The following is a 19,277-nucleotide window of genomic DNA, read 5'->3' on the forward strand; positions in this document are numbered from 1 at the left end:
GCATCTTCAACACCACTACCGCAGTCACATGTAGGGTTTTGTCTTAAGTGATTTTTAAACAAGTCTGCATTTAAATTGCTGCATTGGTTTCTGATTCGAGCATGGTAAACTGAAGAGATTCTTTCACCACTTAAAAAATATTTTGGTACATCCGGTGATTTAAAATGGTCCCTTAATGATGATTTGAAGTTTGAAAGTGTAGATGAATCTCTAGTATTTTGGTCTAGTTCATTCCATAATTTAATAGAAGACGGTATCACTGATTTGGAGTAAATTTCTGTCCGTCTTTGAATTGATGAAAAGTTTGAATTGTTTCTCAGGTTATAAGGATTAGTTTCATTAACAATAGGCGGAAATAAGTCAGAAAGATATATTGGTAATAGACCATGTTTTTCTTTGTATACTAATATAAGTTTTTGCATTTTACGTCTGTCTGAAAGAGACACCCAGCCAATTTCATTTAACAATCTATTGATTGAAACGGAACGTGTAAGGCCAGTTACTACCCTTGCAGCTTCATATTGCATTTTTTCTAAGGATTCTTTTTCAAAGACAGTGCAGCTATCCCAAACCACGGATGCGTATTCTAAAATAGGTCTTAGATAGGAAATGTATATTTGATTAAGTGTAGCACGTTTTAATTTGAATTTTAACATTTGCATTGAACCTAGAACTTTTGATGCTGAAGACGTTATGTTAGATACATGTTCATGCCAAGAGCCGTCATTACTTAACGTTACCCCTAGGTGCTTATGGTGCTGGACAGGAGACAGATTAGCGTTATTAAAGACTAATTTTGGGAGTGATCTATCAGCCAAGGAAAACGTTACAACCTCTGTTTTTAGCGGATTAAAATTTACCAACCATTGTTTTGACCATTCATTAATTTTTTGAAGGTCTGAATTAAGCGTTTCTTCAATTGTGTTTGTATCGAAAGATGATACTGCTAGGCTGCTGTCATCAGCAAAAAGTCGTGCAGTACTTACTAAAGAATCAGCTATGTCATTAACATATACTAGAAATAAGAGAGGGCCAAGCACAGAGCCTTGAGGAACACCGGCATTTATATATTTTGTTTCAGAAAAAGAAGATCCTACAAATACTCTTTGCATTCTGTCACTAAGATAATTTTCAATCCATTTGTTAAGTTTGCCTGTAACACCATATTGTCTTAATTTGTGTAAAAGACCAGAATGCCAAACCCTGTCAAATGCTTTTGATATATCACAAAAGACAATACAAGTAAATTTTTTTTCATCAAATGCTTTACAAATTTGATGATATATATCAATTAGTTGATACACAGTTGAGTGACCAGGAAGAAAACCTGACTGATTTTTGTAAATGAGGTTATTTGAATGAAAATAATTGTATAAGTGTTTGAAGATTACTCTTTCCATGGTCTTACCAAGACAACTGATTAATGAAATTGGTCTGTAGTTGGATGGAATATCTTTGTCACCCTTTTTAAACAACGGCATTACATTAGCTAGTTTAAGACTACTTGGATATGAGGTTTCTTGCATTGACCTGTTGAAAATAATGCAAAGAGGCTTACATAATGTTTTAGCAGTTTCTTTCAGCATACGATGGCTTATTTCATCAGGTCCACTTGCCTTTTTAATTACTAAGTTGGAGAGAACATCAGAAATTTCTTGTTCTGTGATATTTATATTGTTAATAGAGGCATCAGTTTTTGAAACAAAATCTGGAAGTTCAGACTGAGAGTCATCAATTGTAGATATTGAAACAAAATAATTGTTTAAGGTATTGGCTATTTCGTCATCAGAAACAGAATAAGAGGTATCTTCATTCTTAAGTGGTGGTATTTTGTCACATTTGGTCGAATTTTCTTTAATAAGCAATTTTACCAGTTTCCAATACTGTGAAGGATTTGTACTATTTAAATCATGTAGTGAAAACTCAATGTTATTAAAAAATATTTCTTGGGCATGCTTTTTCATATTATTTACTTTATTTCTAACTCGTTTGAAGTTATTCCAATCTGAAATATTATTTGATTGCACAGCCTTTTGTTTAAGTCTATCGCGTTTTCTTGATGTTCTGCGTATTTCGGAGTTGTACCATGGCTTATCACAGGGACGTACTGTTACAAAGTAGGTTGGAATACATGATTTAGCCATGTCAAGAAATTTACTGACAAAAGATGAGAAAGCTTCATCAATTGAACCATTTAAAAGAAATGACCAGTCTTTTAATCTTATAGTATGGTTTAGTTTATCAAAATCTGCATTTTTATAGTTCCAAACACGCCGCTTAAAAGGAGCACTAAATTTAAAATTAATTTTTATATGAGCATATGTGGCATAGTGATCACTTATAAGTCGGTCTGTTTCAAAAATACCAGATTCATATGTGATAATGTTGTTTGAAATGGCAATTGGATCAATTAATGTACTTGAATAGTCACTTACACGAGTTGGTTCTTCTATAATATTTCTCATATTATTCAGATTAAGAGTATCTTTAAATTTTCTATTAAGTGAATTAAGTTGGTCCTCATTTATATCTCCGACTAATATTATGTTATTTATTTTCTCTGAAGCCTTTTCAATACAAATATTTAGTTTGTCCCAGAAGTCTACAGTATAGTGTGGTGGTCTATAGACTGTACATATCAAAAAAGATTTACTTTTATCTTTAATTTCAATCCATACAGATTCTGGGAGGAAATTCTCCAAGTCTAATAATCTTTGGGGTCTCAAATGAGATGAAGCATAAACAAGAAATCCACCTGAATGTGCTGTGTTATCCTTCCTGAATAAATAATCAAAACCATCCAGAGACAATATACTATTATTTACTTCAGTAGTTAAGTGTGTTTCAGTGAAACATAGAATGTCGTAATCCATAAAATTTTCTTTGATGTAGTTAATTTTGTTTCTTATACTGCGGATATTTTGATGTAATATTGAAAGGCAATGATCCGTATCATTTACAGGGCCTGGATTAAGCTCAATATCTCCTGACAACAGTATTAATTTGATTAAAACCATGTAACAAAAACAACTAGGTAATAAGTCAATATGTGAATTGTGTACAGGTGATTGAACATTCATAAATTTGCTGTTTTGGTAAAAATTTTCATGAAGATTTATGGAGCTATACAGAACAATAGCTAAAATCAAATCACACTGAATATGATGGACAATCTCAGAAGTAAAGTTATTAACATATTTAACCAGCTTATTTTTTATCCACATGAAATAACTGGTCACAATAAGGATTGGATATGAAACAAAACAATAAGATTTAGAAACTCTCTGTCTACCATTGTAATAAAGCCCTATTGTCACTCTCCATGAAGCTATGTCATTACCTATTAGGTAAAAGTTTTAAGTCAATAATTATGGAGAATGAACAACAGGCTTTTGTATTAAGTGGGATGGGTAATACCCCAGGGAACCGGCAGAAAAGGGAACTATTTGGCAGTTGGCGACAAACAATGAACAAACTAAACAGTAAGAAAACAAAGCATAAAGAAATGCTAAGTATGAACATTTTTGAAGAAAAAATGAAAAATTGAAAGATCATTTCCTGGATAGACTGAATAGGAATTATAGCAATTAACTATATTTAAAAAATATGCTACTTCATAATAGAAATGATAGACTTACGGTAAGTTATGGCAAAAACATTTTAAATTTTGCAATTGTAGTACAGTGGTCTGGATCCATGCTGGTCGCAAACCCACTATGTTGGTTTTCCCATGGCACGGCTCACATGTTTCAGTACAGTTTATTGCAGTTCTAAAATACATAAAACTGGATTCTACCAAAATATAGAACGCGAATATTAAAAACTGCAAGCATTTGACTTTTGGTTGCACGATGCAACAACGATGCCCTTAAAACAGTTGGAGGCATTTCAAAACTTGAGCAAGACATTTTCGTAACTATAGGACCCGTTGTGAAGAAAAACAGAGACTGGTTATAATTTATTTCATAATTTACAAAATGATACGTTTTACCCACTCCTAGACATCCGGATTTTGCTAAATGCAAGAATGTATTTTCATATTTACAGCAAATAAGTTCAATATATATTATTCCTATAAGGTACTGGAGTACGTGGCTCTAAAAAGTCTTTGCTACCCCGGGACGGCAAGTCAGATTTACGGCCCGATTCACTGTTTGAAAATAAAGAGCCACTTTGTTCATTTTGAGAAAACAATGAGCCACGTGATTGATTGTTTGCACGTTCACGTGATGTTAACTGAATCCGAGAACTTGTGCGTTCTTCGTCAATGCCAGATATAGCAACAGATGATGCGGTTCTGGGAGTTCTTGGTTTTGTGGCTTCTTGTTGAATACATCCATAGAAGTTATTGTACTTTACTGCATGAGGTTGGCGCCTCCGTTTATCCTCGAAAGAATTACATTCCCTCTCTGCGGAAACAGCTGAAAGACAAATTAAGAAGTGTTATTTTGTTATTTCAAAATAATTTTCCACAAAATGAAATACATGCTTTAGCTCATATGTCATACTTTGATCAAAGCATCAAATGAATGGATAAGAATGGAAGACAAATCTTCACGAACAAAATATAACTGTATTGGCATATCGGGCTTAAATCTATAAGGAACCTGGGTCTTCCTCCACCATTAAAGCTGGAAAGTCGCCATATGACCTATCATGTGACGGTGCGACGTTAAATAAATAAATAAATAAATAAATCTATAATGGGACCGAGCTTAAATCTATATTAGGACTAAAAACATAGCCTTAAAACATGAAAATGTGAATATTGTTGATGTAAAACGTGGAAAGGGGGCGGGCAATGTATGTTACTTTGTTGTTAATTATATGTATTTGAATAAGCCGACAGTTTCTCACTGACGTGTGTAGCTACAGAAATTAACATATGTTTCTGGCGAATTATAGTGCAGTTGAAATATGGTCACCGTACATAGGCCATTGTTCTAGGTAGGTTGATATATGTACTACGAAAATGGTCTAGACGGTGGAAATATATGCTACTGCAATATTACTGACAGAAATTGTATGTTAATATTTCAGTTGTCATTTTCATTTTTTTGCTACTTTATCGCGATATTTAAATGAAGATTTTGTTTAAACTTACATTGAAATACATTCAATATATAACATGTACTAGTATTCATATTTTACCACTTTTGGTTTTAATGGATCTATAACATCGCCAAATAAAACAATATCAGTTAATTGTGAATATTCTATGTACACATGAATATTCATTATATTGCTTTTGGCTGTAATATATGGGGAGTGATTTGTGCCATCACATGTTTTTGCTCCGCGACCCATTTCTCCGCGGTAACAGTCGCTAAAACGGGATTTCTATCCGCCTCCCGCTGCTTGAACTCTTAGATCTCCCCATCTCCGTTAACTGGCGGGTTTTGTTTTCACTCCCAGATAATAATTGTGTTTTCGCTCCGCGCCTCTCCCATTTAAACTTCTTAATTCTCATGTTTCTCCGCTCGGCGAGCGAAAATACGAAATAGCTTATATCAGAGGTAACAGTAATAACAATACTAACTATCAAGTGACGGTAGTGTGTTGTGAATTTCTGTCGTTGTTTTCTTGAGGCCTCCAAAGAGTTTGAAGTTTTCTACTTCAAATCCAAGCGTAGGGTTCGCTATCTTTTCTATAATTCTAATCTGCATTCTGTCTCTTTCGCGTTTGTCTGCTTTGCGTCGCTTTAGATCGAGGTCAGTGAGGGAACGATTCCACTGAAATATAGATATACATATATACAATATGTATTCAATATAATTGTTGGTATAACGCATGAGGAAACTTGGTAATGTCATATATCCTGCAAAATGGCGATGTAATGAGTAGTATGAAAGATATGAGAAAATTTAGTGACGTAATTAATACACTAGAAATCTTAGTAATGCAATACAGTGGAAAACTTAGAAATGCAATTCATTTGAAAACTTAGTAATGCAATACATGAGAAAACTTAGTAATGCAATTCATTTGAAAACTAAGTAATGCAATACATGAGAAAACTTAGTAATGCAATTCATTTGAAAACTAAGTAATGCAATACATGAGAAAACTTAGTAATGCAATTCATTTAAAAACTAAGTAATACAGTACATGAGAAAACTTAGTAATGCAATTCATTTGAAAACTAAGTAATACAGTACATGAGAAAACTGAGTAATGCAATTCATTTGAAAACTAAGTAATACAGTACATGAGAAAACTTAGTAATGCAATTCATTTGAAAACTAAGTAATACAGTACATGAGAAAACTTAGTAATGCAATTCATTTGAAAACTAAGTAATACAATGCATTAGAAAACTTAGCGATGTAATGCATAAAAAAACGTAGTAATGAAACATTTGAGAAAATCTACTGGTGTTCTACATTAGAAATCTTAATAATACAATATATTAGAAGTCTTAGCATTAAAAAAAAACTTGAAAATACAAGACATGCAAACATTTAGTAATACACTACATAGGAAAAATTAGTAATGCAATACAAGCGAAAACATAGTATTGCAATATATGAGACAATTTGGTAATGCTTTACACGAGAAAATTTCATGCGGTTAACGAGAAAATAAAATCCATGGATTACATTATGAAATTATGTCCTGGAATACATTAGAAAAAAAAGCATATCATGGGGTACATAAAAAATAAGTCATGCAAAACTTCAGACTTTAGAGATAAAAAAAATAATGAGGTACATTGGAAAATTACATGCAATACATGAGATAAAACTAAGTCTAACAGCATATAAGAATATAATTCATGCACTGCTTGAGAAAGAAATACATTCGTCAGTTGAGTCATGTCACTTTTGAGAAAAATTGTGTTATAGAGTACATCAGAGATAAATTTTAAATTCTGGTTTGTGTAATCAGTCAATGTACCTGATATAGAAACGTATAATCCGACTGAGAGAGTCCTGGGTTCTTTAAATCCATTTAATATAAATGTCTCTATATACAATATTACATTATTTGTATACACAAGTTTCAATTTATGCGCTCCGTACTACCACTGAAAAAAAATAGTTTTCTAACAGTAGCCAAAATGTAATATTCATGTATCTCAAAAGTTTCTTTAGAATACATTTAAAATTTACAATAACTTGAAACCATTATCTGGTTCATTGTTTTTATTTCAACATATTTGTCCTCAAGTACGCTTTATTAAGATTGTATAGTTATATATAGAGAGGACAATGATCATTTTTTTGAGTCATTGTTTAAAGTCGGTTTCGAGTTACAGATTAAACATTTAATGTCCGCGTAAAATTGTGCATTTTATACATATTATGAGGAATATTTGAAAATGCACGTACGAAAGGTGTGTCTTTGCTTTTTCTAATTTATATTATACACATTTCTATATAACTTGTTAAAAATATTTCATTGATATCTTAATTTTGAAAAACGATATTCCATAGTAATCTGTATATATAATCTTCAGTTAATCTGCTGAAATCATTGTTTGGAAATTCAGACAGTCATGAAGTCAATTTAATTCTATTTTAGGAAACAAAACATATATACACACAATCATGAAGCCTGTACAACTGTTTAAATATATTTTATTGCCTCTATAAAACAAAAGCATGTTTATTGACATAAGTCCTAATAGCTTACATTCGTACACAACTGGTTAAAATATTATCTCAGGTCAAGTATCGTATGCAGCAACTGTGATATTGCAAAAAAAAAAAAAAAAAAAAAAAAAAAAAACTGCCGTTTTATAGCGTCTCATTAAAAGATATCTTAAAAGAAACTTATATATATTATAAAAAGAATTATGTCTAAAGTCGTATTTTAGGGGTAAAATTGTGTCCATAATATTTTTATAATAGTAGACCTCGTTTAAACTTTATTAGAAAGTTTCAAAGGTTGACCATTTTATCCAAAACGTTGAACATTAAATAAGACTTGCTGCTTTTTGTTCTAAAACTGATATCTAATATTTTACTTTGAAAAAATGTCGCAATGACTAAACAATTTATATTATTAGCTCAACATAAACATAAAATTATATATTGCTGCTGATATCTGAACTCGAACACTTTAAGATGAGTCGTGCCCCAATGTGTCCGGGGCAAACACAAGAAAATCGACAAAATTTCTTTTTGTCGTGTCCCTCTGTGTTTGGGACAAAGACCTGAAATGTCGACAAACTGCTTGCTTGTCGTGTCCTTGGGTTTTCGGGGCAAAAACAGAAATCAGCCACCACAGTTCGAATAATTTCTCTACGAATATGCTGTTTGTCTTATAATCAAATTAATTTTGATCTTCTTTAGTCTATTTTCATATTACTTTTACTGATGCATTTACTTGCAAAAATGTAAGTAAAAATACATAGAACAAAAGTAAACTGTGAACTTTAAAACGAATGATATAGATATGAATTATATACGTGTAAGTTAAAGTATTTTTAGTCATGTCTTCCTATGTGTCACATAGTCAAAGGAACATGCGTCCTATTACATAGAAAATCAAAATAATCTGTATAAAGAGCTTTGGAAGGATAGAACCCAAACCACACACGCACGCACGCACGCACACACACACACCAAAGTGGACTTTGTCTGATCGGGAGAGGTACAATCCATCTGGCCGCCTAGCAACGGTTTTATTATTACAGAACATTGAAAGGAATCCATTTTCTCAACTGAAACACTTAGGCAAGATTGAAAGACTAAATGTCATTGAATACTACGGCGAATGAAACAGAGCGCATTAGAATGAATAATCAAATTAATATACGTAAAAGTCACAGACAATATGATTATATCATACTCACATTTATTTGTGATAAAGTGTAGTCCCGTTCCAGCCTCTGTAACGTTAAAGAATTCATTTTCTCTACTTAGCATTTGTCTACATGCATTTGTGTATTAAATACAAACATTTACTTTGTAATTCTGACAGTAAATTTAAATAACAGATTTGAGGGATTATGAGATTATAAATAGTCAGGGAATTAATGATATAATCAATTGCCATGCTTTAATTCTGCAATAAAAACTAGTCCAGAAGTCGGGTAGCTGCTTAAATCGGATTAAGTCAGATATTGAAGTTAATTAGCGTAACGTAAAAAATAACGTCAAAACGTTATTGATTTTATTATCATTTAATTTCATGACAAAAATCAAGTTATTCCTATCAGATTGTGCGAATTAAATCCGGATTTCCTTTATCGCTGGTAAAAAAAAATGTGTATATGCAGTTTTATGATGTGGTTTGAACTCTTTCCGAAACGAAACACAGGATTTTCCGGTGTTTCTTCCAGTGTTAGAAAGCTATAAATGACATATAACTAACTACATCTATCTATGTAGTAGATTCGAGCAAAAGTTCTTAATTCTAAGTAAAATCGGAATAAATTCAGATACCTTGTTAGGTCATTTTTGTTTCTTCTAATGTATTTCTCAATATTAAAAGGGTATTTTCGGAAAAAACATAGCATTTCACTGCACTTTTTTTTCTTTGCAATGTTATGTACGGACGTAAATTTTCCGCGCGTTATTTAATACGCTTCTGTAAGAAAATAGTCCTATAAGGAAGTCATTCGTTTGATTTTATTTAACATTATCCTGCTTTAGCCGTGCGACTTTCCATTGTTGGTAAGTGACGCAGACTTTCTAATATGTAGTCGTTGAAAGATATGAAACTCAGATCAGAAACGACAACTGCATGGTACATACCAAAAAAAGAAATCGTTGTATATAAGACGTTCTGTACTTTTTAGGCCTGGAGCTGGAAGGTGAAACCCTCCCCCACCCCACCCCTCTAGGGATTTTTGTAGACCCCATTATTTTTGAAGCCCCTTGTACGTAGATCATATTTCTGAATTCTGCCATCTGGCAAGCGGGTTCTCTATGAGTTACAGCCTGTTATTTACGTTACCTTAACAATTATTTAATAAATGATAAAACTGGAATGTGGTGATTTATATGGTAGAAACAACCAAAATCAATAGCAAGTGGGTTCAGTGATATGCAGAATATGCTGTTGTCAATGTTCCCGCTTGTTCTCTAAATCGATCAATTCATTTTATAATTTACGTTACCATTATAATTTATAACAATACTCGTATCAATTAATTCAGCAGGTTTGATTGTCAGAAAATATCAGATATGTCTAAAGTATGGTATTTTCAGATACACAATACATTAGTATTTAAGAATCTATTGTTCAACAGTTTTAAGAACAAGTACGTTACCGTTATTATATACGTTACTAAAATTTACAATATTATACTTTCATTTCTAAGTCAATAGATTGTTTATGTAATCCTTATAATTATGTTCAAACTTAGATAATGCAAGTATCTTATCAAGTTCGGACTAGTTTGATGTAAATATGCATATAGCACAGCACTGACATTGTAACCTACGTTCTGATAAGTTACTGAATGTGTATTTTATTAACTTAAAAATACACGCTTACAACCGCTTATCTGTTTAACCAAATAAATTCACATAAACCAAATTTGAGAAACAACTAAGTTGCGGGGTTCAGTCATCTAAGTCGTCATAATGGTGTCAGTTATATTGGTCATCTCTACTTCTTCATAGTCATCATCAGAGTCATCAGTCACATGTGCCGATGTGTCACTATTTCAGCTATACTCATGTCCATACCATTATATGTACTCGGGACATTGCCAGCACGTACTTGATACTTTGCAATAAACATGTCATATATAAGTTTGTTGATGTTATTGTATTCTTCAATCCATCTGATCAGTGATGTGTATGAACTACTTCTGCTATTGTTGCAACATACACCTGTTGTTTTTTTTTACTAATTTGAGGGGTGTTACTTTCCCTGCGCGAACAAAAGCACTGGTTATGCCAACCAGTCAGACAGAGTATTGCAGGCAAAATTGAGCAGATTCTTTCTCCTTTGCTTATAAAGATGTTGTGAGCATTTAAATGACGTCTTTTATTGCCTGTTCCAGTGTAAATAAAACAGTATTTCGTGTTTTTGAAGATATTGTTTTCACTATTTGACATGAATGCTTTTCAGTCACATGGTACTTTGGTTTTCACTCCTGACAAGTAAGAGTTTTGGAGCAGATCCACGTCTTCCACGCTGATATGATTTGATCGACTGAGGACTGTAAGTGTCAGTTACAAAATCGGCATGAGCTGTCTTGGGTAGTTGAATGAACACAGCTTCGGCTATGTCTTGGAATGTTGCAGGGATGGTTACTAAGCTTTGCAGCAGGGCGTTACTGTCAATCAACAAAACAATGTCATCTTTTTTGATGGCTGCAGTCTCCATATAGTGAAGTAGTTTTGACTTGTTTGTTTTCATTGGCATTCCAGTCGCAGTAGCTATAACGGCCAGGTGACAGGTCCTAGAGGAAAAGAAAGTGTCAATTCTAGATCTATGTTGTGCTGAACAGCTAAAAGTACCAACTGTTCATACACGTTACGTTCTGCTCTTATCTGTAGTATTTTTTTATTTTTTTTGAGAATTGGTTACTTTCCTTTTAACTTCAGCTGTGGCAAATATATTAAGTTTTCTTCTCTTAATGGGGTCTTGGAAAGGAACTGATTTTTCAATTAATCTTCTTTTGATAATCCATCCATTGTCTTTTTACCTGTTTCAGTTGCCTTAAGGGTATGAGCGACTTCTGCTTTCGCAGGAATACTAGACGACACACAGTAAATTTTATTTTTTTGTTTTATTTTTTCAGCCTGGAATAAGTTCGTGAAGGGTTCTATGCCATCATAATCCTGTTAACTTCTTCTTCACTCAAGCTTATCTGAGCAGGTTATACTTCTTTGTGGTCAGACATGTCTTCTCTATGTATGTCTGCATTCGGAAGTTTTGCTGCAACATACCTGGCCCTGTAATGACGGGTCATGCATCAGTGGAAATATGCAGCATAGTTTCTACTGAAGCCAAGTACACCTACCTCAGACTTTGCATGTCTGTTAAATGTCTGCTCTGTAGTAATATCTACAGCATTTCTCAATGCCGGTACAGAAGACCTGGATACACTAAAATCATTACTTCAGAGTAGCTCTTCTGCGCCTGGATCAATATTCATCAATGTTAACGGGTAAACGAGGAGGTAGCGGGCATAATTATTGCGGTTAAATGCGAAGAACTAAGAGCACAGTTTGTACAGAGATGATATATGTAAATTAAAAGCATAAATCTGTGTTGCTTTGATGAGCAACAATATCATGTGAATTATGTCTACATACATTCACCAAAATTGAGCAGTTTTGCCACTTTCACCCTTTCTGATTTCTGATTTGAACTGCTCATGTCTGTTGAAATACTCTTCAAAGTCAGGAGAGTTACTATTTCAAACATCTTTTCTTTGCATGAACTTTCAGTCCGTTTCTGTAATATTAGTATCTTCTTAAATGCTTTTCTTGTGGGGTTCTGTCTCTTCAAACTTGCATAGAAGCAAACGCTCAAGAACTTCCATTACAGTCTTGTATACATTTAGGGTATGGTTGTAGCGTTTACCTGATAATACTTCATCAAGTGAACCACTAGAACAAATTCCTTATTCTATTGCAAGTTCTGCAAGACCATTGCCCTTCATTAATTTTCCTACAGGCCCAAATATAGAGCAGATTGTGTGAAACACACCCATTCTAACAATTATGTTACCAAGTCCATCTCTAGACAGCAGAACCAAAGAATATGCCTTCTTAGCAACAGCCGAGTCACATGTCACTATAGAATATTTCTGGCCAACTTCATTACTTGCATCTTCTGACGTTTTAACATATGCTGGACTGTAGCATTATCATTGATTGAATAATTCGAAGGTGCCATATATATGAAGCAAGTTTGAGCACTCACTCTCTGCAAATCATTTCACACATTTGTAATTTATTTATTTATTCATTTATTTATTTATTTCAATTAATTTCATTTTCCACTCAATGAAATCAGTTTCGTTTCACATGAAAAATGATTTTTTGTTAATCTTGTTTAAAGAAAACTATATATAATTTATGTAATAAGTAATGTTCGTTACAAAGATTTATATTTTGTGATATATTAATATGTTTTAAGATATATAATACATATTTATGGAATTTGTATATGTTACATATCTGTTTAAACGAAATATTTTACCATATCCCAAATATTTTTCGATTAAAAAAAAAGTGTCATAAATTTGAAACTCATATTGTCAACATTATATTATTTTATCTTCTTTACTATACATTATCGTTTATTTTTTTCATAATAATTAGAAATATTTCACAATAAATATAATTATGTCAAGCTCTTATCTGTTATAACCACAACCTTTTTTTATAACACTTTTGACATAGACACTTCAAATAAAATATAAAATCACATAGTTATATTCTCTAATTTCGTTACAATTTTTGGTAAGGTACATTTGATAACGTAAAGCACATGCCAATAAGTGTCAATTTTACCTGCAAAATATAAATCTGTATAATCTGTCTTTATATATTGACATTGTGTAGCTAGTAAACCATTTATGGGTAACTGTAGTGCCAGTCAGTATTTTCTAGAAATTATTAATGGTAACGTATAAAGTAGGCTGTAACGTAAAAAGAACCCGACTGCCAGATGGCAGAATTTTTAAATTGATAGCTCATATTATATGCTTTAAGAAAATCATAGCGTAGAAATATCCCTAGAGGGGGAGATGGGGGTTATTGTCAGCTCAAGGTCTAATTAATTTCACCTGTTACACACTTGCGTCCGACGTCTGTCATCCACATCTTTCCTCGATGTATATTCATCAAAACTGGTCTCTAGTAACCTTTCATGGACTTTTCTCAAGGTAAAATAGAGATAAAATATAACTGAAATATTTTTTACTCATGAATCACTTAATGGATGTTTACGAATCTCGTACCAAATTTTTTCAGAGACCTTCCTGTTGTTTTATCAAATGGTTCCGATCAAATGCAATACAGAGAGAAAGAAAAAAATGGTAAATCTTAACTCATGTTAAGTAAGACCTAAATGTTTCTAACAGTATTGTCAATGAGAAACATGCATGTAAAGCCCGTTTTGCCTGAGTGCAGATAGGAACTCCACGTAAATAAATTGAGGCAGAGGTTGAAACTTTATTATTTGAGCACAGTGATATGTATGGCTTTTTGAGGCATCAGAAGTGTTGCTTCTTGTCAACACTTAAACTACTCATACAAATAATATATTTACCTCTACAGACTAGTCCCATACCATCTCCGTTACTTGGACATTTGTATACAGTTGCCCATCAGAATGTCTAATAAGCTGTACAAACGGTCTGGCTGGACTACCACTAGGCAAGTGGAAAGCATGTATAATTGCGTACTATTGTCGACTTTCAATAACTATTAATTATTAGCCCCATAGCATTTGCCTCGTCAAACTTTGTCAAACTTTATTTTCCAACTTAGGTTTACATCAAGTAAACAACATTAGCATCATTTTCATAGTTATACAGTAAATAATAAATAATGACGGCATATCATATTAACAAACTGCAGTTCAATGGAGAACGACAAACATAATATATATAGCTGTCTGATAAATTTACGTAATACTACAAAGCATATCAAATGGTGATAATGTAGACCTTTTGTAAAGTGTGTTCTACCAATTTTCCGATAAATATATTAGTGTAAAAGGTTCGTAATAATTACGTCGACAAATATACTAAGTTTGTTCAGTACAGTTATATTTGTGCTAGAAAACAATTCTTCTAATTTGAAAAAGTTCGGATTCACATAGTATTAGCGTTTCAAATACTTTTTCTTTCATTAACAAATTGTTGGCATATAAAAAGAAAGTGAAATTCATCTCCTACATCATTATTACAAAAAAGTACATTTGTCTTTCAGAAGATGGTATTCGCTGCCATCTTCCTATTTCCACGGGTAATGTATGGTTCTTAGTAAAAAAAACACGCATAATCGATAAACTACGTCTAGATGACAAAAGATTGATGTAAGCACTTCTATGAAAATTAGTTTTAATAGCTTTGTAAATATTAGTGCTTGATGTTATTTATAAATCAGAATTCCATTTCTGTATAAAGTTGTCTCTATATTTTTGACAAATTGCCTCAATCAGCCATTTGTCATTTAAGAAACTCAAACTGTACCATACACCCGAATATCCGGACGAACATAATAAATACTTAACATTGTCGATCCACTTGGACCTTACCGTACCTGAACTATTCATTTCATATATCATTCTGTAAACTTTACAAGACAATTTTTCATATTTTCATTAGGACATTTAATAAGTTCTGTCCAAAACGATATTACTCTTCTATAGATATCAATACCAAAGATACCAAATTCACCATATATCATATATGACGGTGTTGACTTCTTAAGTTTTAAAATATATTAATAAAATTTCAACATTTCCAAAACCCAAAATTTCACAACCATATACAGTAATACAGGTAAAGAGATCTATTTGCAGTTCATATGACAAATTAAGGGGTTTAATTTGTTTCAAAAATGAAAACAATGCTTTATTTCCCTGGTCCGCTATATATTTCTTTGTTGTAAGAAAAGATCCACCCTTGGTAAAATAAATGCCAAGGTACTTTTAATCCTTGACGATTTCTACCTGACTGTTTCCAATATAAAAATTCAAATTTCGTCTGGTTTTCCCTTTACCAAAAATGAGTATTTGTGTTTTGTCAACATTAGTTTTCAATTTCCACTGGTCAGAATATGATTTAAATACATTTAATGCATTTCGTAAATCGTTTTCAGATTCCGCGTCCAATAATACAATTTAAAGGCCTCCTCTATAACAGTGCAAATATCTATACCAGTCAGCGGCCCCGGGCCGAAAAGTGATATAGATATGAAACCCGCATTTTAAGGAATTTGATCGGCCAATTAGGCAGGGCAAAAAAAAAAAAAAATAATAAAAAAGTAAAATGATATAGATTCGCAGCTAGAAGTTTGGAAACGGCAGCCATTTTGTTTTTAAAGTCAGTTAACGTTGACAGTTGGAGCACGGAACTTATTCATAGTTTTAGCGTACAAAAAATATTCAACACGATTTAATGGTATGTAACCGCTGTAAGTACTTTAATAGATGGACAAAGTAAAACAGAAACATTGTTTACCACATGTTTGACGTCGCGGGAGTGTAATAAAGCCATTAAATAAAAATGATAATACAATAGTGTAATAAAGCTTTGACGTCGACGTCATTTATAGTGTAGGAGACGTCGGTCAAATTGACTTGTTTATATAGTAAAAGAAAGTAGAATTTTTGATGTTCCAACAGGAAAGGTTAAAATGTGATAAAAAGAATATTACATTTGTGATTTTCCACGTTGAATTTATTAAACTCGTTGAATAAAATTGATAAAATGCTCGGCAGAGCCTCGCGTTTTATTATTTTATTCAACTCGTTTAATAAATTCAGTATGAAAAGATACTCATGTATTTTCAAAATGCACTGTGATATATATTTTGATTGCTTTACTTAACATTTCCATATAAATGGTGTAAATATATTGTACATTTTTAGAGTTGTTCTTTGTTACAATTATTAAACAGAACAGAACATATAATAATAAATTGAGTGTTTAGATTTTGAATCCTTTAAGTACATGAAGTTATTTAATAAAATTGTCAATAAATAAGTGATTTGATATTGGCCATGATATCTGGCCTCTGGACAGTCGCCGTATTGGCCCTCGGTCTTCGGCCTCTAGCCAATACGACTGTCCTCAGACAAATAACAGGGCCAATATCCAGTCACTTATTTATTAACATACAGTATCAATTTATACATTTAAACGGCTTCTTTCCATAGATTCTGTACATGATCAGCGCATCCGTTCAAGGACTTTTCTTAGGATTTTTTTTTGAATAAATTGTTCAACTCCACTGAACTTAATGCCTATCAGAAAATTAGGCTCATCGCAAAAAGTCGATAACAACTTTGGATATCGACTTGTCAGATAAATCGACTGTCGTAAATATCTTGATTGTTACAATAAATATTTTAGATTGTGTTATTTCAGTCATATGGGTGACACATGCCGACAAATGATATTAAGGCTCATATCAATAACAATGACCACGGATTAATCAGTTAGATGTTATCAGTAACTTAAATAGAAATCTCTATTTATAATATTTAAGTGCTATTATAATATTTTGTTTAATGATAATAATTAATAAGCTTTAATGAATAGCTTGGTGTATTGTTCAATAGCAGTTACTGTACATCCGATATTATCAAATCGCTCTGTCATAAGTGGAGGTTGGCACTGACATCAAAGATCAAAATTCAATTTAAACTTAGAGACTTCCCGCTCCACTGCACACACCTATGGGGGTACGGAAGCTAAAATTAGAAGGAAAACTTGCAGAAATTGCTCCAAATGTCTAAATATCATAATTGTTTGTTATCTAGAAATTTTGTTGAATGCATGCAGAATAGCTTCCTTAACCGTAAGTCACGCAAGCGAACCGTGAATTTTGCCTTACCTTAAAATTACTGAATTCTGAAATTCTTTTTGAAGTATTCTGAAATAAGCTAGGCTTTAAATGTGCCCATTTGAATAAAATTATATGAGTTAATTTTCATCTACAATTAATTAAAATTGATGGGAACACACATATTCATATCTTTATATATAGAAAATGTAGTTATGTATATAGAGAGAGCAACCAAGAAAAATAAAAGCAGACTCAGTATGATCAAAGAAGTATAAAATAATATTTATTTTATAGCTCTTTGGTATGATGCAGCCTATTGAGTCTAAATAAATCTGTTAAATAGTTTAAGTAATTTGCAGTAAGATAATGAGTAACTCTTCATAAATAAACACTTGTAGTAGGATATATACAAGTACTAGAAGCAAGGAGCGTACGGTTCAGTACGGGCAACCAACTGCCACGGATGACAGCGACATCTGAATCTTACTCCTAGCCAAAAAAGTAAAAGTGCATTTGATTGGACAATTTTCTGGGAGGACTGAATGGCGGAAGTTAGAATTAATCATTTCAGAATTTGACATCATTTGTTTATTTTGACTGATTAAATCAAACCACAGTATGATTATGTAATGCAAAGCGGTGGAACATCTTTGAATAGCAGCTGGAATAATTAAAAACAGTTTCTAGAAGATAGACAGAGTGAATTGGTCACAAAAGTCTAACCTTGGGCTTGGCTCATAAACCGAATCAGTTATCTTTTGCGTGACAGTGACATTGTACAGACGTTATGCGCAGATAAAGATATAATATACAATCATGGGTGATAAAAAGGACAAAAGAAATAGTTTTGTAAGTTTATCTGGTTCCACATGTCAAATATTAGTTGGTTTCAGTTTTGTAGGTTTCAGGTGTGTTATCCAGCCGGAATTGTCTAGCCATCTGGTAACCAGATGCACTGCCTGCATTCTAGCTGTCTAGTGTCCGGACCTCTAGCCAGTGTTTTAGCCATCCGGTGACAGGATGCGTTCAGATTGTTTTGTATTGTGAAGGGCATTCTAACCATCAAAAACATAGAAGGACATATTTTTTTTTGAAGTGGCTATTCCTACGGTCCCGTAAGAATAGCCTCTCAGGCTATTCCTACGGCTCTCCTGTAAAAATAGTCCCGCAGGTGGCTATTTCTATGGCTCTATATTTTAGAACAAATTGTTTACTTTTCAGTATCACATCCAGAGGAAGTGAGTTCGAATATAGGAAAAGGCTAATTTATGTCTAATGGGCAATATTTGTCATCACATAAAGTGTATTAGTTACAGAAAGCGTTTCGTTATAGTTGAATATCAGTTTTCAACTCTATCCATTGACAGTCTTCACGAAAAACTTTTCAAAGTACTAGCCAGCCGGACTACCAACATAGCAGAATTTACTAGCCCGAAAGGAATTTTGGTAGTCCGAACAGTAAATTATTAAAGGTGTATTTTTTATTTGTTTGGTGTCATTTTTATACTCTGTGTGATATTGTTTGATATTGCTTATTGCATTTTTATCATACATATGCAAAAATATGAACATAACTGCAAAACAAGGTTCTTTTCTTTTTATTTTGGTTCATTATACATTTTATTCACGAGAGAACATTTTCAAGCATCGAGGTGACATAATCCTCACTATGTCACACTCTGACTCATCTGAGGAATAACCATCATCAGCATCATCGGCATGGCTTTAGTGAAAGGAGGCTTGCTTTGTCGTTTAAGTAACTCTTTCCCACATCTAAGCCCTTGACCTTGTCTAACCGGCAGATGGTGTTATAGAAATTAAAACTCTGGTGTGATT

The 19,277-nt window shown here is 32.7% G+C and overlaps 2 protein-coding genes across 10 annotated transcripts in view; one reads left to right on the top strand and one right to left on the bottom strand.

Annotated features, from left to right (window-relative positions):
• Positions 1 to 3,945: 3,945 nt before the first annotated feature.
• LOC128557008 (uncharacterized) lies at positions 3,946 to 7,184 on the bottom strand. The gene is made up of 3 exons (XM_053543398.1): positions 6,898 to 7,184; positions 5,540 to 5,732; positions 3,946 to 4,421 (listed from the first exon to the last, which is right to left on the bottom strand). Exons 1-3 carry the CDS (start codon positions 6,949 to 6,951, stop codon positions 4,057 to 4,059), a joined length of 612 nt encoding a protein of 203 aa, XP_053399373.1. The 5' UTR covers positions 6,952 to 7,184; the 3' UTR covers positions 3,946 to 4,056.
• A 37-nt stretch (positions 7,185 to 7,221) lies between these two features.
• Positions 7,222 to 19,277, top strand: part of LOC123557077 (protein diaphanous homolog 2-like) — an 82,263-nt gene continuing 70,207 nt past the window's right edge. For 7 of the 9 annotated variants that reach the window (XM_053543384.1, XM_053543386.1, XM_053543390.1 and 4 more), the window contains exon 1: positions 17,954 to 18,290. In XM_053543384.1, the coding sequence (XP_053399359.1) occupies positions 18,258 to 18,290 (33 nt within the window). In that variant the 5' untranslated portion in view covers positions 17,954 to 18,257. Of the gene's footprint in view, positions 7,337 to 17,953; positions 18,291 to 19,277 lie in introns of those variants that run through there. The other 2 variants (XM_053543385.1, XM_053543391.1) reach the window with 2 other exon arrangements.

Source organism: Mercenaria mercenaria, chromosome 5, assembly GCF_021730395.1.
Source record: "Mercenaria mercenaria strain notata chromosome 5, MADL_Memer_1, whole genome shotgun sequence".
NCBI lineage: Eukaryota > Metazoa > Mollusca > Bivalvia > Venerida > Veneridae > Mercenaria > Mercenaria mercenaria.

Bases quoted from the DNA above. Each gene is read 5' to 3' on its own strand.
- LOC128557008 (XM_053543398.1), bottom strand. From the start codon at position 6,951: ATGGATTTAAAGAACCCAGGACTCTCTCAGTCGGATTATACGTTTCTA. The intron at 5,733-6,897 runs GTACATTGACTG...TCTATATTTCAG, and splicing joins ATTATACGTTTCTATATCAG to TGGAATCGTTCCCTCACTGA. The intron at 4,422-5,539 runs GTTAGTATTGTT...TTTGTCTTTCAG, and splicing joins CACACTACCGTCACTTGATA to CTGTTTCCGCAGAGAGGGAA.